Genomic DNA, 18805 nt, shown 5'->3' with positions numbered 1-18805 from the left:
AACGCTGCAGTTCCGCGGTCGTGTTGTTTTCGTTAGGACGCGCGTCGCTCTTTCTGTGCCATTCGAGAGAGTTCGTTTGTGACACACCGGTCTGCCGCGTCTATGACAGAGGAAAAAGAGCAGGAGACACCCAGGGGGAGCACACCAAGGCCCTCACGTCGAACATCTCCAAACCCCGCTGCACTGCTAACTCCGCAAACTTGACCAGTGTTTCTCAAAAGCTACCCCTGTAAACCCAGTCACTGCACATCTCGGGTCTTGCCCTGGTCTGATGCACCTGCCTCAGGTAACAAAAGAAAAAAAAAAGAAAAAAAAAAAGGACGACCTTACGACCTCATAATGATCTAACGAGCTGAATCGAGTGTTCTCCGAGAAGGCAGAAAGCCAAGACCGCTGAAAAGCGCTGTGTGAAACAGTGGTGCCGGTTTGTATGAGCTAAGAATGTCAATTGTAACACACCCAGATCGAATTACCGCAACTCATCAGTTGTCTTCTATTCGTAACTGAAGAAAAACGTGTTTGGAGCTACGCCATTCTCTCGGAGGTATATTTAGTCAAGGTGACTGCAACTGTGTTTCACGTCGGTGGTTTAAAATACAGTCTTTGAATGACAGATGCCCGCCCCCCCCCCCCCCCCCCCCCCCCCCCACCCCAGGCACTCCACATGCCCTTCAAAAGCACGGGTGCCTCTTGAGAACTTCACGATTTAGAGGCAAGTACCGTTACTTGTGCAGGAATGCCACTCAGAGTGTGCCTCCCAGGCTGGGGTGTGCACGTAATGGAACGTCAAGGGCCCGGAACACGAGAACACTCTGTGTTCTACTGGATGATGTCATAATGAAGAAGACAAAGCAGAGATTCTCTGGTTATCCCAATTCGTTTTCAGTTTCCGTTTCACGTCCATGTTCAGCTCATCAAAAATCCTGATGATCGCAGTTTTCAGAGACGCCTCAGCTCTACGAAACTTTGTCTCTTACGTGCTAAGTGTTTCTTCAAAGTTCTCTTTCTAACGGTTTCATTCTCTGCTACACATTTTCTGATTCAAACACCTAAATGGATCTCCTAAATGGTATCAAATGGTAAAAAAAAACAAATGGTGTTGTCAACTGGACCTTGGACCAGTGGGATCAGGCATATTAGGGGAGCCAGTATGGCAGAAACATGAGCCACAGTTTCACATGAGGAGAGCTTAGAGGTAGAGCGATGGCCGGCTCGATTCTCACCATAATCTGAATCTCTCTCTTGCAGACCTGCAGATCATGCTCGTTGTTGACGTACATCCGCTTCAGGGCACAACGAACACCCTGATGTGTCCTTACCAGGAACACAATGGCAAAGCCCCCTGCAGAGAGAGAGAGAGAGAGAGACAGAGAGAGAGGGAGACAGAGAGAGAGAGAGGGGGAGAGAGAGAGAGAGGGAGACAGAGAGAGAGAGAGACAGAGAGAGGGGGAGAGAGAGAGAGAGGGGGAGAGAGAGACAGAGAGAGAGAAGAAAAAAGAAAACAACTTTAAGCATAAATGTAGGACTCCCATGGACAAATCTGTCATCAGTATAGGATTAATTTAATTGCTTGGTTGGAACATAATCTTTATTACTTAAAATTTTTATACTGGAGACCTCAGGCCTCAAGTTACATCCAGTTGACATTCATCCACTCCTGTACATACATTTAGCATACTTTCTCTCAGCGGCAAAGCCATACTGTTGAGTAAGAGTAAAGCTGAACTTTGACATGCTCTTGTGTCTCTGACATGATTCATATTCAGAGTTCAACGAACCGCATGGTTGAAACCACTAAGTTAAATATAAACTGAGAAAACAGCCAATCAGTCTTAAAGCCAACAGCAACGATAAATATCAGAACCACTGCAACGGACCACGAGTCTCATTGTGCCAGCAAGTGCACACACAAATCAGCCCCAAAAAAACAAACACCGCAAATCACGCACACACAAAAACACCTCATCTATGTCAAAAATATACTGACGGTTACACAAGCGCTGATGAGTTTTTTCTTCTCAGTGGGAATGAAATGAAATCACTTCTTTTTGTCGCAGCCAATGAAAAGAGGCCTTTGAAACCATCATTCGGGGACCTGCTGGGAGGCAGGTACTAAGCGGAATGTTCCGGGTGGTTTTGTAAGAAGACGGCGGGGCATTTTATAAAAAAAGCACGCTGCGCCTTGTGAAATGACGATGCTCTTGTTCACGTGGGGCAGACAGTCTACGGCTGGGCCAGTCTGACCCAGTTACCGCCTCTGCTTCACAGTCGGCTCTGCTGGGCTCTTCAACAGTGGGGTTTTTTTTGGGACATTTCTTCTTGGATGAACAGGTCAGAAGTGAGTGGATGAGTGTGTTTGTGTGTGAGAGAGAGAGTGAGAGAGAGCCAGAGGGAGAGAGCAAGAGAGAGAGCAAGAGAGAGAGAGAGAGTGAGAGAGAGAGAGAGAGAGAGACAGTGTTAGGGGAGGGCGGTGCACCTCCACTGCAGCAGTAAAGCTGAAGGAAAGGAAATTAAGTTGGAGGAACAGAGGGAATAAGGGTGAAAGTGTGTCTTTGCAGAGATCCTCTTTCAGTAGGGGATGTCTTTTTGACCTTGACGAGTTTCTGGAGGCCTAATCTACCATCTGTGACCACACGGACTGCAGACTAACCTCTGTCTGTATATTACGCAAACCCCCTCCCCCCCCCCCAACCTTCACTTTTTCTTAGTCTTTCTTCCACCTCTCACTCTGTGTTTTCCCGTTTCCTTCTTTCCACCTTATATAAGTCTTTCTTCCACATTCCAGAATCCTTCTGGAGTCTGAACGGAACATTCTAGAACATTCTGGATTACTGTGGACTAGTGTTGGAATAATGAAGATATATCTCATGTAGGGCTTCTTTCTCGTGTGTCTATCCCATTCCGTTTCTCTCTCTCTCTCAGTCCTTCATCCTTTCTCCTTCCTCCTCCTCCTCCTCCTCTCTCATCTGCTCTGGATGCCATGAGTCTGGCAGTCTGGAAGTTAATGTAGGATAAAATTGAACAGTTAATGAGGAGAAAGAGAACTCTTTTCAGAACGTCTCCACAAAAGGAAAAAAAAAAAACAAAAAAAAACTTCTACCAAGGGGTGTAAACTCCATTACCTCAGCAAAACTGGCCACAAGCCTACTTCAGGCCAATGTGACCTAATATAGCCACATCTATAAACAAACAACCACACACACACACACACACACACACACACACACAGAGGAGGGGGGACAGGGAGAGGGAGGGGAGAGAGAGAGAGAGAGAGAGAGAGAGAGAGAGAGAACCTGCATTTTTTCGAAGATGTACAGTGAGGTCTGAGAGAGATACTGCTGTGTAGAGAGAGTGTGCGATGCAGTGCAAGTGTTTTGATGGAGAGTGTAGAACAGGGGAGTATTCCAGGTACATGGTTTAGTGGCTAACCCAGGTCAGTTAAATCAGAGTAGGTAGTAAATATCCTAACAGAAGAGCCCTATGGCTTTGTTTTGCTAGGAGAATGAAGCCATAGGGCTCTTCTATTAGGAGGTTTACTACTTACTCTGACTTAACTTATCTGGGTTAGTCACTAAACCACGTACTTGGAATACCCACAAGGAGTGTGTTTTGATGGGAAGAGTAGAACAGGAGTGTGTTTTGATGGGAAGAGTAGAACAGGAGTGTGTTTTGATGGGAAGAGTAGAACAGGAGTGTGTTTTGATGGGAAGTGTAGAACAGGAGTGTGTTTTGATGGGAAGTGTAGAACAGGAGTGCATTGTGTGTTTTGATGGAGGGCACAGTGTTGTGAAAGTGTGTTTTGGTTGAGTATACAGTGAGTGTTTTGACTCTGTATGAGTTCAGGGTAATGACAGTGTATTTCTGATGGAATGTGTGTGTGTGTGTGTGTGTGTGTGTGCAGGGCAGTTGGCATGTGTTTTAATTGTGTGTGTGTGTGTAAGATAAAGAGACTGTGTTTCTGATGGAGTGTGTAGCGTAGAGTAGTGAGTGTGTGTTTTGACTGTGAGTGTGTAGGTTAACGAGGGTGTGCTTTTGATGGAGGAGAGTAGTGAGTGGGTGTTTTGACTCTGTGTGTGTGTGTGTGTGTAGAATAGTGAGTGTGTGTTTTGAGTATGTGTGTGTGTGTGTGTGTAGAGTAATGAGGGTGTGTTTTGACTGTGTGTGTGTGTGTGTGTGTGTGTATGTGTAGAATAGTGAGTGTGTGCTTTGACTATGTGTGTGTGTGTGTGTGTGTGTGTGTGTGTATGTGTAGAATGGTGAGTGTGTGTTTTGACTATGTGTGTGTATGTATGTGTAGAATAGTGAGTGTGTGTTTTGACTGTGTGTGTGTGTGTGTGTGTGTGTATGTGGAGAATAGTGAGTGTGTGTTTTGACTATGTGTGTGTGTATGTGTATGTATGAGTAGAATAGTGAGTGTGTGTTTTGACTATGTGTGTGTGTGTGTGTATGTGTAGAATAGTGAGTGTGTGTTTTGACTGTGTGTGTGTGTGTGTGTGTGTGTGTATGTGTATGTGTAGAATAGTGAGCGTGTGTTTTGACTATGTGTGTGTGTGTGTGTATGTATGTGTAGAATAGTGAGTGGGTGTTTTGACTGTGTGTGTGTGTGTGTGTGTGTGTGTGTGTGTGTATGTGTAGAATAGTGAGCGTGTGTTTTGACTATGTGTGTGTGTGTGTGTGTATGTGGAGAATAGTGAGTGTGTGTTTTGACTGTGTGTGTGTGTGTGTAGAGTAATGAGGGTGTGTGTTCAGTCAGAGGCTGTCTGGGACACGGTGTCAGGGCTTTTATAATAGCTCAGGGAGCAGTCAGCATCAAAGAGGGTCTGCCGAGAAACCACGACGCTGCAGGTGATTCCCCTCAGTGTGTGTGTGTGTGTGTGTGTGTGTGTGTGTGTATGTGTCTGTCTGTCTATCTTTGTCTCTCTCCCTCATACCCTCAGATACCAAACATCTTTCAAGAGCCAAAACACTGCAGGTAATGCACCTGACTGACTGAGTCGCTCTCTCTCTCTAACACACACACACACACACACACACACACTCCGTCAGGGCGTTGCATTCCCACACCCACCGGGAGGCACCTGACCGTGGCGGTGCTTTGCTTTAATCATGTGGGCCGCACACATCCTGGTGCGTTACGCCAGTGAGGCAGGTTTCAATGGGAAGCGCACTTACACGAACCCGGCTGTACATTTCATAAGCACAGTTTCAGCTCGAGTCACTGCAAAGTCATTATGATCATAATCCCTTTCAAACAAAGACCTGAGAAAACAGGTTTACCACAACGTCATGTTTACACGTCACTGGACTGTCAAAGCTGTACTGCCTTTATGTGTGTGTGTGTGTGTGTGTGTGTGTGTGACACTTTAAAAAATTGTGAATACGTATGTGTGGGTTGTGTGTCTGTGAGTGAGCGCGCGCGCGCGTGTGTGTGTGTGTTTGTGTTTGTGAATATGACGCATGAATGTGAGAATGAGCAGCTTGTGTCTGCGTGTGTGTGTGTGTCTACGTAAGCATGTGCATTTGGGGACAGATACAGAACAGAGACATAGAAGTCCTTGAAAAAGATGTTTGGTCCTAACCGAGACATTTTACCATCAAGTTTAACAAAACAGAAAAGAAAAGAATAAAAAAGATTATTGGAGCTCAGGGCCAGTGAGCCTCAAGCATGTCAGAGTAAGAGAACTCATCCAGGATCAGCTTATGTAATTCTGTCTATCATCAGGAAAGGCAAAAACTGATCTCATGTCAGTATGTTATATACCCTAAGAAATGTGATGCACTGTGTTGGGCCTGACCTCTGTATGAGATTATGTGAGTGCGAGTGTGTGTGTGAATTGTACATTATACACTGTGTAACTGCATCTAGGTTTTCTGGTCAGGGACCAGTGAAAGACAAAGCCAAAGGGAGCAGTGGCTCACTGAACACACACAATTTCACTCAAACACACATGCACACGCTCACATATGCAGAGCAGAAAGCAGAACGTTTTTCCCAGCATGCATTGCAGTGGCTCTGTGCACTGCCTTAGGCTGAGCTGAGTCAGACAATGCATTGTAGGCCTAATCCACTTTCATACACACACACAGACACACACACACACAGAGTGACACACACACACACACACACACACACACACACACACACACACAGACAAACACTCACACTCACGGATGGTACACACTGTGCCAAAGCCCAGCCATCTCTGTCAAATTTCACTGCCACTGAGACTTTGCTAAATTAGATTATGGAGCTTATTTAAGCAACAAATGAACCACAGACACACGTTTTACCTCTGTCCAAATACACCGAGGTCCAGGAAATAAATACAAACAAACAAACTGATTACAGCCCAGCTAAAAACAGAACAAACAAACAAACGAAAAAACCCCCCACAAAAATACACACACACACACATACACACAGAAAAAAACAGAACACCCAGCACTCATTCCAAGCCTCTTGCTCTCACACACACACGCACACACACACACACACACACACACACACACACACACACACACACACACACAGTCCTCTAATGTGCTGTAGCACAAGATATTTGTGTCGTTTGGTGTGATAGCATTTACGTAACCTGTCCTATAAATAAACCACCACTACCTTGTTTACAATGGTGCTTACAGACACTTTGTAAGACGTTTGATTGACTGGATGGGGGAGGGGCTTACTCGAGGCAAGCCCTTCACTGATTGGACGAGACAGGGGCTTACTGTAGGCAAGCCTTTCGATGAGCGGACAAGGGACTGACTGCAGGCGACCGAGGCTACTGCGAGACTCCAGAATCCTGACTCTGAAAACACAAACAAAGCCAACGGAAAACCACCCAGAGAGACAGGAGTTACGCATCTCTCAGTGTGACGTGTCTCGCATTAGCCATATAGTCACGAACTTACGTAAGAGTGCATATAAACCGTTTTGTACTTAGATCCATTGTATTGTGACGTGTGTGTGTGTGTGCATGTTTATATACACACACGTGTGCATGTGCATTTGTGTGCGTGGGGGTTTATGTACGTATGTGTGCGGACATATGTATGTGCAAGGGTATATATATGTGCGTGTGTGTGTGTGTGTGTGTGTCTTTCTCTGAGTGTCGTATGTTAACTTGCTGAGGGCTGACAGGTATCCTCCCTGTTGGCTTTGCTCCACGGAGCTCCGCTCTGCCTCTCTAATGCAGGGCATGTGGAGTATAGCATTACTACACAGTTACTGATACTCAGCTCTCTGCATCAGAGGCAACAAAACACCTCTCCCCCTCCCCAACTGAGCCAAACCGCTCACCCCAGGCTAAACCTTCATCTCACGTTTCACCGTGCTACGTCACTACGCGTAAAACTTCCACACAGCCAGAGAGGACCAACACTCCAAAGCTTCCTCCTGAAGCCTTGTGAAGCAGCTGCAAGACTCGAGATATGAGATTCGCAGCTAAACACACACACACAGTGGAATTACAGTGTTGTCAGAGCCGGAAAAAAAACGCGTTCACTGTGGTCAGAAACATAGACTGGGTAACAGTGGAATTAAAAAAAAAAATCGAGCAGAAATGAACCTCCAAACATTAAGTGTATGTTGTGAGGTGTTTTGGTCAGAATCTAAAAACCCTTCAGACAGTCAAGGCAATAATATTCTCATTGGGAGATGAGGTTTCCATTGGCTCCAGGGAAGCAGAATATTCTACTGGCTATCAAACCATTATGACATCACTGCATACTGTTTCATTCCAATCTCCTGTGACATCACTGCCCACTCCTTCATTCCATTCTTCTAGACCAGCTCCACGTGATGTCATGTTTAGTCAAAGCAATATCCTTTAAAGAACCAACTAAGAAATAAAAATGTAAGATGTAAAATGTCTGCTCTGGGTGTTTTATAGAACTGGGAGGTGGAATGAGGTCACGGTGGGGTGAATAAATGTCCTTCAGGAAAACAAGAGGGGGCAAAGAAGGTTGACCGCTACCATGAGTGAATTCCTCTCCTGTGCTGAAAACAACTTCCTGTCTGCAAAGTCAAGGAGGTCCAATCAAAATGGGCGTAAGAGTGTTTTCAGATATGCTCACATCCGTCCAAACACACACACACACACACACACACACACACACACACACAGACACACACAGACTGACTCAGGGCACTTTCTCTCTCTGCAGGGCGGCTAAAGATGAACAGCCTGTCCCCTCACACGAAAGGACAGATCATTTCCTCTAGCTTTTCCTCTCTCCATCTAGTATTTCCTCTGTGGAGGGGTGTGTGTGACTGTGTGTGTGTGTGTGTGTGTGAGAGGTTTGGACAGGACCCAGCCCGGCACAGAGCCGGGTCATGCGAGTATGCTGCTCTCGGGTAGGGCGTCTCTGTCGGAGAACTTTCTCTCTGACTCATGAAAGTCTTTCTATGTTACCTACCAACGGTTTTCAGACATACATGGAGCAGAGAGTACGGTCTGAACAACGCTCAACCACGCAGAACTGAACCACACCTGTAAACCACACAGACTAAACCTCAGCTCACCTGCAAAGACAGGGAATTTTCTCAGAATTTCCAGTCTCATATGATAGGTGCTGGGATTTACACAAACAAACAAACAAACCAGAAAACAGTCAAATAGACTCAGGTCTGGATTAGAACAATGAGTGAGTAGAATCTGGGCTGAGCCTGTCGAGAGGTGATTTGGAGCAAAAAATCCGTTTGAGGTAGAACAAAATGCACATTAAAAAAAAATATACAATTTGGAGAGTGTCTGGTCATGCAGGATCATCTATCACCACAAACACTGTCTCTCTAACACACACACACACACACACATACACACACACACACACTAACACCAAGCAAACAGACAGAATGTACTATGAGTGTCCATTTTTTTGGGCCCCACAGACCAAACTGAACAGACTGACTGAGTGGAGACAGATGGTGCCCATCAGCCTCCCTGATAAATGAATCACTGGATAACCATACATTATTCACACACACACACACACACACACACACACACAAACACACACAAACTCTATGACTTCTCAGATGACAGAGAGAGAGACCGGGGCGCTTGCGTCGCAATCCAAACGTAGCATCGACCACACCGTTAAACGACATCCTTAAATAAACTGCCGCCTAAACGTAGATCCAGGATCGGTTTCATTTCACGTCTTAGGCCTATACTGTACGGGGTGATGTAATACGAGTCAACGGACGGAATGACAAAAGCAGTCACCCGTGAAGAGGACAAAGACTGGAGCCTGGGACAGACCAAAAAATAAATAGATAAATAAATAAAGAGCAGGAAAAGAGTTTTATAACCAGGAATGGTGAAGGGAGTCGACTGGAGTATTGACGACTTGATTGATTTATGGATAATATCATTTTAATTTGACTTTGTCATAGAAATGCAAAGCCCTTTGAGACTATAAATAGTGATACTGGGCTCTAAATAGACTTGTATTATTATTATTATTGTTGTTGTTGTTGTTATTAAACACTATAAAATGAAAAGCTGGAAGCTTGTGAGAACATGGCCTAAATGACCAGAGAGGAAGCAAAGAGAGAACACAGGCTACACTGTCGGAGGACAGAGGGAAAGAGAGATGGAGGGAAAGAAAGAGAAAAACGCTCAGCCATATTTTGAGACAACACTACGGGACACATCATGAAAGACACACACACACACACGCACACGTATTCCCATATGTACCAAGCCTCTTCTTGGTGTTATAGCACTGATCTGGGATCGGCTCCACGCGATCTAAGTACATATATTCTTTACGGTTCAGAAAGGTTCAAACTGATCGGCTCTCTTAATTTCAGAAACTTGATGCATACGATCCCTTGTGCAGTGTTGACAGTAAAGAAGATAAACTACAGTCTGAGGAAACAGGACAGCGAGCTGAAAACAGTGACTGCCAAACCAGGATAACGAGTAGATCACAGAGAGAAGGAACAACAGTAACAGAAAGATGGGGAGAGAGAGAGAGAGAGAGAGAGAGAGAGAGAGCCAGATAAAAAAAAATAAGTCATAACATCAGCTCAAGGTACCATAACAAGCAACTATATGAGAAATTAGAGCCAATGGGTCCAATCCACAGTCCCTGGAGTCAGACCTAAATCATTGTTATGACTGAAAAGACCAAAGCCAGATACAGACAGAAGAGCAGATATCCACATCAGACCAGAGACTAATGATCGCAGGAACACACACACACTCACGCTCGAGTCAGACATTGACCAGGGATCATCATCATGCCCATACAGGTGGACAGAGGCATCTCCTGTCTAGTCAGACACAGAACAGTCCAGCCAATGAGCAGCCCCCAATCCCCCCCCCCCCCATCCCTCCCCTGGCATTTCTGAAGAATTAGGGTGACGGCTATCATAAATTAACGTCCAAATTGAGCTTCTACTGACAAGGGCTGACTCTGGAGTGAGAGAGGACAGGAGGCCAGAGACAGTCGGCAGCCTAAAATATCTGTGTGTGCGTGTGTGTGTGCGAAAATGTATGAGTGTGAGAGTGTAGGAGTGAGAGTGTATGAGTGTGTATGTGTGAGTGTGTATGTGTGTGTGTGTGAGGGTGTGAATGGTAATCCACATAAAGGGAAGGCCGTGAAAAAAAACTATCTTCCTCTATGGTCCCAAGGTCAGGGCTGACAGGCTAAGCTAGGCTGGGCTAGGCTAGGCTAGGCTAGGCAGCTGCCTGCGAGGAATTTGCTAAATTAGGAACATCACGTCTTCAGCCCTTTAAAAACTGCATGCTTGGCATTTCAGGCCACAAAACAGAAACACACTGCCAGCAGGAGCAGGGACAGTGTCTGTGCCCTCCACACACACACACACACACACACACACACACACACACACACAGAGAGTCAGCTACACTCAGCTTGGATCAGGTAAAAATAACTACACAACTGTGAACTGACGACTCATATCAACATTTTTACCCTGATGCTTCTGGCAGTGAGGGTAAAAAGTCAAGGCCCATCAGATGGTTGTTTTCTGTTCTTTCCTTTTTTTTTATTTTTGGTTCAGAACCAAACGGGACCTTGTAGCATGTCCCCTTTCAATTTTTCAATGATGTCGACGTACATACTTTACCACACCTGTCACAGATCAAAATGAAACAGGCGTAGAAGATTAACCTGATTCCAGATAAGTCAGGCAATAAACTTAATGATAACAGCATTGGTAAACGATAACTTATGGAGACATTTATTTAACATTTAGACTGTCATAAAATCTCATAAAACCTTTCCTGGTGACCCAGATATGGTCTCCCTTGTAGGAGCCGGTCAAGTACCAGTGTACCACAATCAACTTCCATTGAGAGACACCTGCTGTCCACAGTTCCCAGTCTGTGTAGGAGCAGTGACTCAGCATTGCCTTAATGCAGAGAGAGGACAAGCATGAAGCCGCAGAACACGGGGCATTTTACAGCAGAGAGCCGTCTCTGGCCACTTAGCCTAGAGAAAATGACAAGTCAGCAAAAACAGCCATGACAACACCACCACAAAAAAAAGGAGACTTAACACAGAGGGTCTGGATGGGCGTGTAAGAGAAGAAGACAGAGAAAATGAGAAAACAGACAGAGCATGTGAGAAAGAGAGAGACAGAAAACCAGCGAGAGAGAGAGAGCGAGAGAGAGAAAGAGGGGGGGGGGGAGAGAGAGAGAGAGAGAGAGAGAGAGAGAGAGAGAGATGAAGTGACAGATTGTGTGGCAACCAGGCCTGCACTCACACAAAGGAGAAAATGCGTTCTCCAGGGGCATGACCAAACCCAGCACTGACACAAAGCAGCACCGGAGAATTAGACGGCTTTTAGAGCCGAGAATGGCTGGTAGAGCACTCCAGGTGCCAAGGTTTCTCTGACATGAAGTTTCCCATGACAGAACCAATACAACCCCATGAAACATCCTTCTCTCTCACTCTCATCACTTTTCAGAACCTCACCTAATGTTTCACACCAGCAATAACATCCCAGAGTACCACCAACAACCCAGATAAACCCAGAGAAAGGCAGGGCAGGTGTAGAACTGAGAGTCATGAAACCTAAACTTTTCCACTAAATAAGACTCATCCAACCTGACCTGCAGTCTCTAGACTGTACATTACTAACAACAAACACTGTCTGACACTAATTACTAACCACATCAGACGAATACATTGCAAAAGGTAAACAAACCCAACCATCTAACAGTCACTGTGACAGCCGAGGAGAACCTACGGGGAGTTCAAACCCAGAGTCTCTGCATAAAACCCAGATCAAAAGACTAGATTACTAACATCAGAGGAGGTGAACACAGTTTTCATTACCCCCCTCCCTCCTCCTCACTGAAAAGAAACCGTGATGTGGCCTGCTGAAAAGGGCTTTCTTTACAGATTTAGGCACGAGAATACGGGTTCTCCTGAAAGCACGTCACATCACGAGTTCGGACGGTCCATAGACACTCGACACGCTACGGAGTCATTCACCGCTGCCGGTACATAACCTCCTTAATCCGGAACTGAGAAATGAGCACATTAGCTTGGCTAGGGGTATCTCATGACATTCCAGGATGCTCCAAAAGTCAATACCGGCCAAGTCTTCCTGCTCTATGTGTAGATGTAGGCTTCTATTATTTGCGGCGTTTCGTGGTTCACCTTTGATTCTAAGTACTAATAACGAAATGTAACGTTAATGTGATAAAGTTTACACTGTTTTTTTTTTTTTGTTTGTTTTTGCTTTTTGAGTTATTTAATTCTCACAACCGATGCAGACATTTATCAAATGAAGAAAATGGGCGAGGCCACGATGAATGCGTCACAAGACAGTTCTGAAGCCTAAGCGTGAGTCATATGGATAGATATGCAGCTCACACTTGCACCAGCCAACAAGACACGCAGCCTTAAAATGCTTGACAGCCCAAGCGACACAACCCCAGCTATCCGTGGAAGCCACACGGGAGACTGCGGTGCTTGGCCGTTCCGCCTCCACAGCCAAACTTCAACATTCATAAAACCATGCGTAAGGGATATCCCATATGAACCGGTAAAGGAGTGCGCACCATTGCGTAGATGTCTCGTGGCATACTTCTGCGTATGCAGTTTCCTGGTGTGTCAAGCCAAATCGGGAGAGGATCTGGTCTCACGTCAAGCTTGACAGTTCAATGTCGTGCGTAAGCAATTGGGGCTCGCACGAGTCAATGAGAGCATTTCATTATAGACACAGTAAGTGCATATAGACATATCAAAGAGTGAGGTTTAAACCTTGACCGACTCTCTCATTCAAAATGGATAATCCACCCATTAAAAAAAAGTCTGTGTTAAAGGACTGATAAATAAAAGAGGAGTCTATTACCCTCTGCCACAGTTTCATCCACGGTGACTTGATACCGTCCAATAGTGAAAACCCGTCCGATGAAGCTGCCACCGCTACCGGATCCAATACCTCCTCCCCCGGCTCCAGAACCGGGTCCAGAACTGACCATTTCACGTCTCGAATCGAAAAACTTCTTCATTTTCTTCCCCAAGTGAACGTAATGAATAAACTTCAGTTGTCAGTTATATAACATGTAAAGTCAAAGGGGATTCTTTCAAAGCTTCCGTAGATCCGAATGTTCTCCTGCGGTCTTCAGAAGCGACAGCTAAGAGCTTGCTTCTACAGTAACATTAATAATGCACATATGTTTCTATAGTATTACCTTATTCAAAGACGGTGGAGGTCAACGTGTGCCGTCATGATCCCGTGTAGCTTATACATGAACAAAACTCCTCGTTTTCATTATGTTTGCAAGCTTGACAGTGTTGCTACGTAATATACTATTCCGATTATTATCAAGTCAGACACACAGGTACAATGACGATGTAAACGAATCCCACTACATAAAACACGACGAGGGGAAAAAAAAGCCTACACAAAGTATCCGTTAAAATAAGGTAGGCTAATCAAGTATCAGATAAACACAACAAAATGTAATTCCACAAAACCGGAATCGCGTGTCTTACAATAAACCAGCTACTTCACTGAGACTGTTGAGCGGACATAACGTTACCAGCATGCCCAAGTAAATATTAAAAATAAATACCGAAAACATCAAACCGGTTGCCACTGTTTGCAGCGTTTAGTACCGAAGCGGCCGTGCAATGTTAACATCCATCGTGACTTAGTATATAAGACACCAAAGATGTTGATATTGAGGTTTCCAAAATTTGACTACCACGCTTATCTGAAGGTAGAGGATGTCACTGAAATTCAACTCCGTTTGAAACAGTTGGAAAGCTTGCTTTGTAGCTAGTGAATTTCCACACTAGGCATAACCGTCAGTTTTTCCCATATTATGATTTTCGTTTGATTCTGACGTTTGATTTGAGTCTGGACGATTTCCAAGGATCGACGTCTTTCAGAATCAGGTTAAGAAATCTCCTCCGTCTCCAATGTTTGTAAGCGGCTAATTCACTGACTCCGCTGTCTGCTGTTCAAAAAACAGCTGTGTGCTCCTTCTGATCCAAAGCCAGCAGGAAATGCAACACTAGGGAAAATGTAGGTCCAGAATTTCTTGCTCAGGGAGGTTTTTGAGACTGAAACCCTGATTGACGTAATTATATCTCTGCTGCGATACTACGACTGACAAAGCTCTATTTATAAAATGCCCTAATAGAAATAAATAGGTTTACTAATCCAAAATACCATCCTTCTGCCGTTGCAGTGAAGGTCGGTAATTGTAGTTTCATTCAACGCGAGGCCCAAAACAATGACGCTACAATCGAACGGCCACCGGGATGGCTATTTTCAAAACAAAAGTCCTCAAACCGGTCCTCTTCTAGCCTTCTGGAAAAGAATTCGAAGCCTCTCCACTAATAAAAAAAATGCATGCGTTTGTAGATATTAGTTGACGCCAAAAAGGAACGTCACTTTAAACTGTTAGATTTTAGCTTTAAAGTGTAGTTTTAGTAAACCGGTCTCAACTTCAGCACTCGTGGACCTTTACTCGTGGATAACCCACGTCAATTATAAATTTGACAAATTATAACTAATTTAACAAAATACTCAGTTAGGCCAAACGTATACCAGGACTGTCATTTCTCGTTATTTGAATTATTCCGTTAATTCGCTTTTTCATTTGAATGTATGCTCACTCCAGTCTACACGTATTTCCGTTGGAAAATAACAGCTCATTTCCGATCCATTTACAGGTGAGCAATTCCTCATATTGCACTGTCATGACCTTTTCCCTCCACATGGCGTCACTGTAACGCAGCAATTGAGGAAAGAAACGGCCTTTGGCTTTGAAACTATTGAAACAAGCTGATAAACGCGTGCTCTGGATAAATAACTGGGTATTTTTGACCCTTCAACAGTCTCGATGAATGACTTTAGCAAAGCCAAGTGACCTGACTCATTAAGACCAAACGTAGTGTCCTTAAGACCATACAATATGTACCGTAATCATTGTAACCAGAGAATTATTGTAACACTTAGAGTTAACAAATCAACTTTAGAAGTTGAACAACTGAAAGGTGAACAGCTGAAAGTCTCCGTATCTGTGTATGCTAACGCTCAAGTTGCGGACAATTATTTTTCAATTTTAGTCATTTGGGGGAAGCCCGAAGAAACACGAGAGAGGCAACACAAACATTCCTGAGGCATGATTACAGTCCCATTCTTTTTTTTTTCCGTTTCCGAAGATACGCATCAACACATAAATACGAGCGAAAAAACAGCGCGAGTCCTGGTATCACTCCTGGAATGTGAATCACTGGTCCAAAGAGAAATCGAGGGAAGTTTGTTTGTTTAGTCTTTTGATATGTATCCTTGTACAGTATGGTCATACAGTTTATGTCGGGAGTGCCTGTGCTATGTGTTAATAAAATCTAACATACGTCGCCTCTTAGAATGTTTGGGGAAACACGAAGCAATGTTGTTAAAGCATTTAAATTAATTTCACGTGGCGAGGTGGGAGGTAGTACACGGCAGTATTCAGATGACCTCTTTGAACTGGTTTATGTATATTGACATAAGGAAAACGTATGGTGGTTGAAGTTGCTCTGTGTGTTTTTTGTTTTATGGTTCATTTGCAACTCAAAGAAAAACACTCTGTATTATTTATTTTGAAAAATTAAACACAGTAACTGTTTTACCAGACCAGCGTTAATGTTTTGCGTGAACAGAAGAGAAACATTAAATGCATCCCAGACAGGCATGCATTTGTAATGTGAGGCCACGTCTGTATAGCTTTACGTTGGGTTGACATCTGTTCACGTGGAAGCCTCTTCAAATCCGCCGTTTCCGTCTCAGAAAACCACATATCTACACAAAACAGGCATTCAAGATGGCATTCAAACACACACACACACACTCACACACACTTTTTTTCTCACTGCGGAAAAGGTTTGGGGTTCGGGAGATAAGCACGAGGAGGACAATTCCGTGATATGACATCGCGGAGACTACAAAATAACGTGTCAATAGTCCAAATACTGACGCACAGGATAATGGACGGCATGTGCCGCTACCATGTAGAGTTTGCGAATATTTGAATGCATGTTTAAGTAGCCTATATAATAAAATAACTGGTTAAAACATCATTTCAATAGAGGTTTTTGTGTCATTAGACATTTTTGTTCGTTTTCTTGTTGGTTGCATCATAGTGAGAACAAAATATGTCCTTTAACATGAGTCTCATTATGTGAGTTATGGTAATAAGTATAAAATACGACACTTGGTCCGCATCCGAGGACACGACTGCCTACTTTGACCACAATGTGGTGCTATTACGCCTGTAATAGCGCTTGCCTTCAGGAAATATTTTGCCCTCTCTCTCTCTCTCTCTCGCTCTCTCTCTCTCTCTTTCGTCTGCCATCTCATTTCCTCCAAGTCCACCTCACCAAACCCCCGTCTGGGAGTGCGGCCCAGTAGATTAGGAATAATAACCCCGCTCATCTTCCTCTGGCCTGGGAAACCTGCGAGTTTGGAAAAGTAAACACGGTGCCAAAATGCACAATCAACCGATTCTTTACTTTGAACAATAATACTCACCCTAAAACCTCAACAAATTAAGTCGATGACCATGATAAATGCTAATGTTCAAATTATGTCAGTTGTAACATACAGCTGCCATTTATAAAAGGTAACCACCATTTTTCCAATTAGCCCATTCTTGAATACAACTTTTGTAAACAGTAATTATACACACACGTTTTGCTTTCCTGAATATCCGGAGCAACAGACATTTTCCATACTGGTATCCCTTACGCTAACTGGAGCGAACTGCGTAAATAGGGGATAAATCTACAACGACGGCAAAGTTTTCATTAATAATCCGTCGGAATTGCCATTTCTCTGTGTGTACCGACGATTTAAAGAAAAAGGCCTAGTGGGTCAAAGATTTTAATTTTTTAAAATCTATTTTTATATTTGACGGAGAGAGTTCATTTCGGGTTCACCTCGTTAATACTTAATAAAAACTTTAGCTTAGAACAAAGTTAAAGGGGAATTGGAGTTAATTAAAAGATAGACTACGAAATAAAAGCGTGCAATTTGCCAATCCTCCGATATTACATGTTTTGCTTTACATCAATATCTGGGGTCATGGAAGCCCTGAAGCTTCATTACAACTCTAGATCAACAATCACACAGGGAAACTGAAAGCTCTGATATATTTGGATTGCGGTTCATGAGACTGCAGTATATCAAGATGATCCTCCGCTGTCTGTGCACAGGAGGACAGAGTACTGTAGATTTTTTATTGGCTTCTTGGAGACTCTAAGCCTAGCCCTACCGAAATTCATCTTAGCCTGCCAAGTTTTTTTTTTTCTCTCTCTCTCTCTCTCTTCGCCCTTTGAAGTGAGGCATCTTTTACGTAAAAAGTCAGTATCTGTTTTAGGAGGACGAATTATCCTAAATGACAGACACCTTTGCACCTCTTCGGGGCTGGAGCCAATGACCGGTGGGGTCGGAGGGGAGGAGAAGAAGAGGAGGAGGAGGAGAGGGGTTCTCGCGGTAAGGTTGATCCTGCACAAATAATACGCAGACAGAAACGGTTGTGGCACCTGGTTAAAAACAGGCCGTCCAGTTTGCTCACGTCCTGAGGGATGAAGAGACAAGAGGATTAGTTGACGCAGCAGGTAGTGGGAAAGAACGGAACAGAAATTGTAAGGCAAATCACAGCCGTCTTACCCTTAAATGGCTTAAATTTGAGTTAGCGCTGGCTAAAACGGAGATGGAAGATACGCGCTCGCTTAGAGCTGTTGCTGAATTTTATGGTTAGTTATTAGTCGTTTAGAGCGCCGTGTCAGCGGCTCTGTTTACATCTCCCTTTGAAATCTCTTCAGAGTTTCTCCGCAATCGCTTACATTTAGCTTATTATCTCACAAAGGAGGTCCAGGGTTCCCCAGGTTAATTCTGAGCTGATACAGACAAGCTTTTGTTTCAGGTGTAGCAGCAGGTGACGTAAGGCCAGTCTGTATGCAGACTGACTTGTACAGAGAGGATTTCTCTGTCTCCCGGTGGGAAAAATCTGACTCAGCTTAATAATTACATGTCAAGAGGAGAGGACACACACTCTATCTCCCTCTCTCTCTCTCTCTCTCTCTCTCTCTCTCTCTCTCTCTCACACACACACACACACACACAGAGCAGCAGAAGACAAATCGTAGCCATGGTCACAGGGGATACCTAATTCTCTATGTACCACTAACCTCCTGTCACACAGACACACAAACAAACACACAGACACACACACACAGACACACACACACACACACACATGCATATGAAGGTCTGTGACACACCACACCAGTATATCTGGATCTCGTCCTCTGG

At 44.3% G+C, this 18805-nt stretch overlaps 1 protein-coding gene across 1 annotated transcript in view; it reads right to left on the bottom strand.

Annotated features, from left to right (window-relative positions):
• aak1a (AP2 associated kinase 1a) overlaps positions 1-13502 on the bottom strand; it is a 39066-nt gene extending 25564 nt beyond the window's left edge. Inside the window, exons 1-2 of the mRNA XM_030778925.1 lie at positions 13343-13502; positions 1224-1342 (exon numbers count right to left, since the gene is read on the bottom strand). Coding sequence (XP_030634785.1) covers positions 1224-1342; positions 13343-13502 — 279 coding nt within the window. The remainder of the gene's footprint in view (positions 1-1223; positions 1343-13342) is intronic.
• Between the last annotated feature and the right edge of the window lie 5303 nt (positions 13503-18805).

Source organism: Chanos chanos, chromosome 1, assembly GCF_902362185.1.
Source record: "Chanos chanos chromosome 1, fChaCha1.1, whole genome shotgun sequence".
NCBI lineage: Eukaryota > Metazoa > Chordata > Actinopteri > Gonorynchiformes > Chanidae > Chanos > Chanos chanos.
The sequence above is the reverse complement of the archived record's forward strand: the minus strand, read 5'-3'. Positions and strand labels throughout refer to the sequence as shown.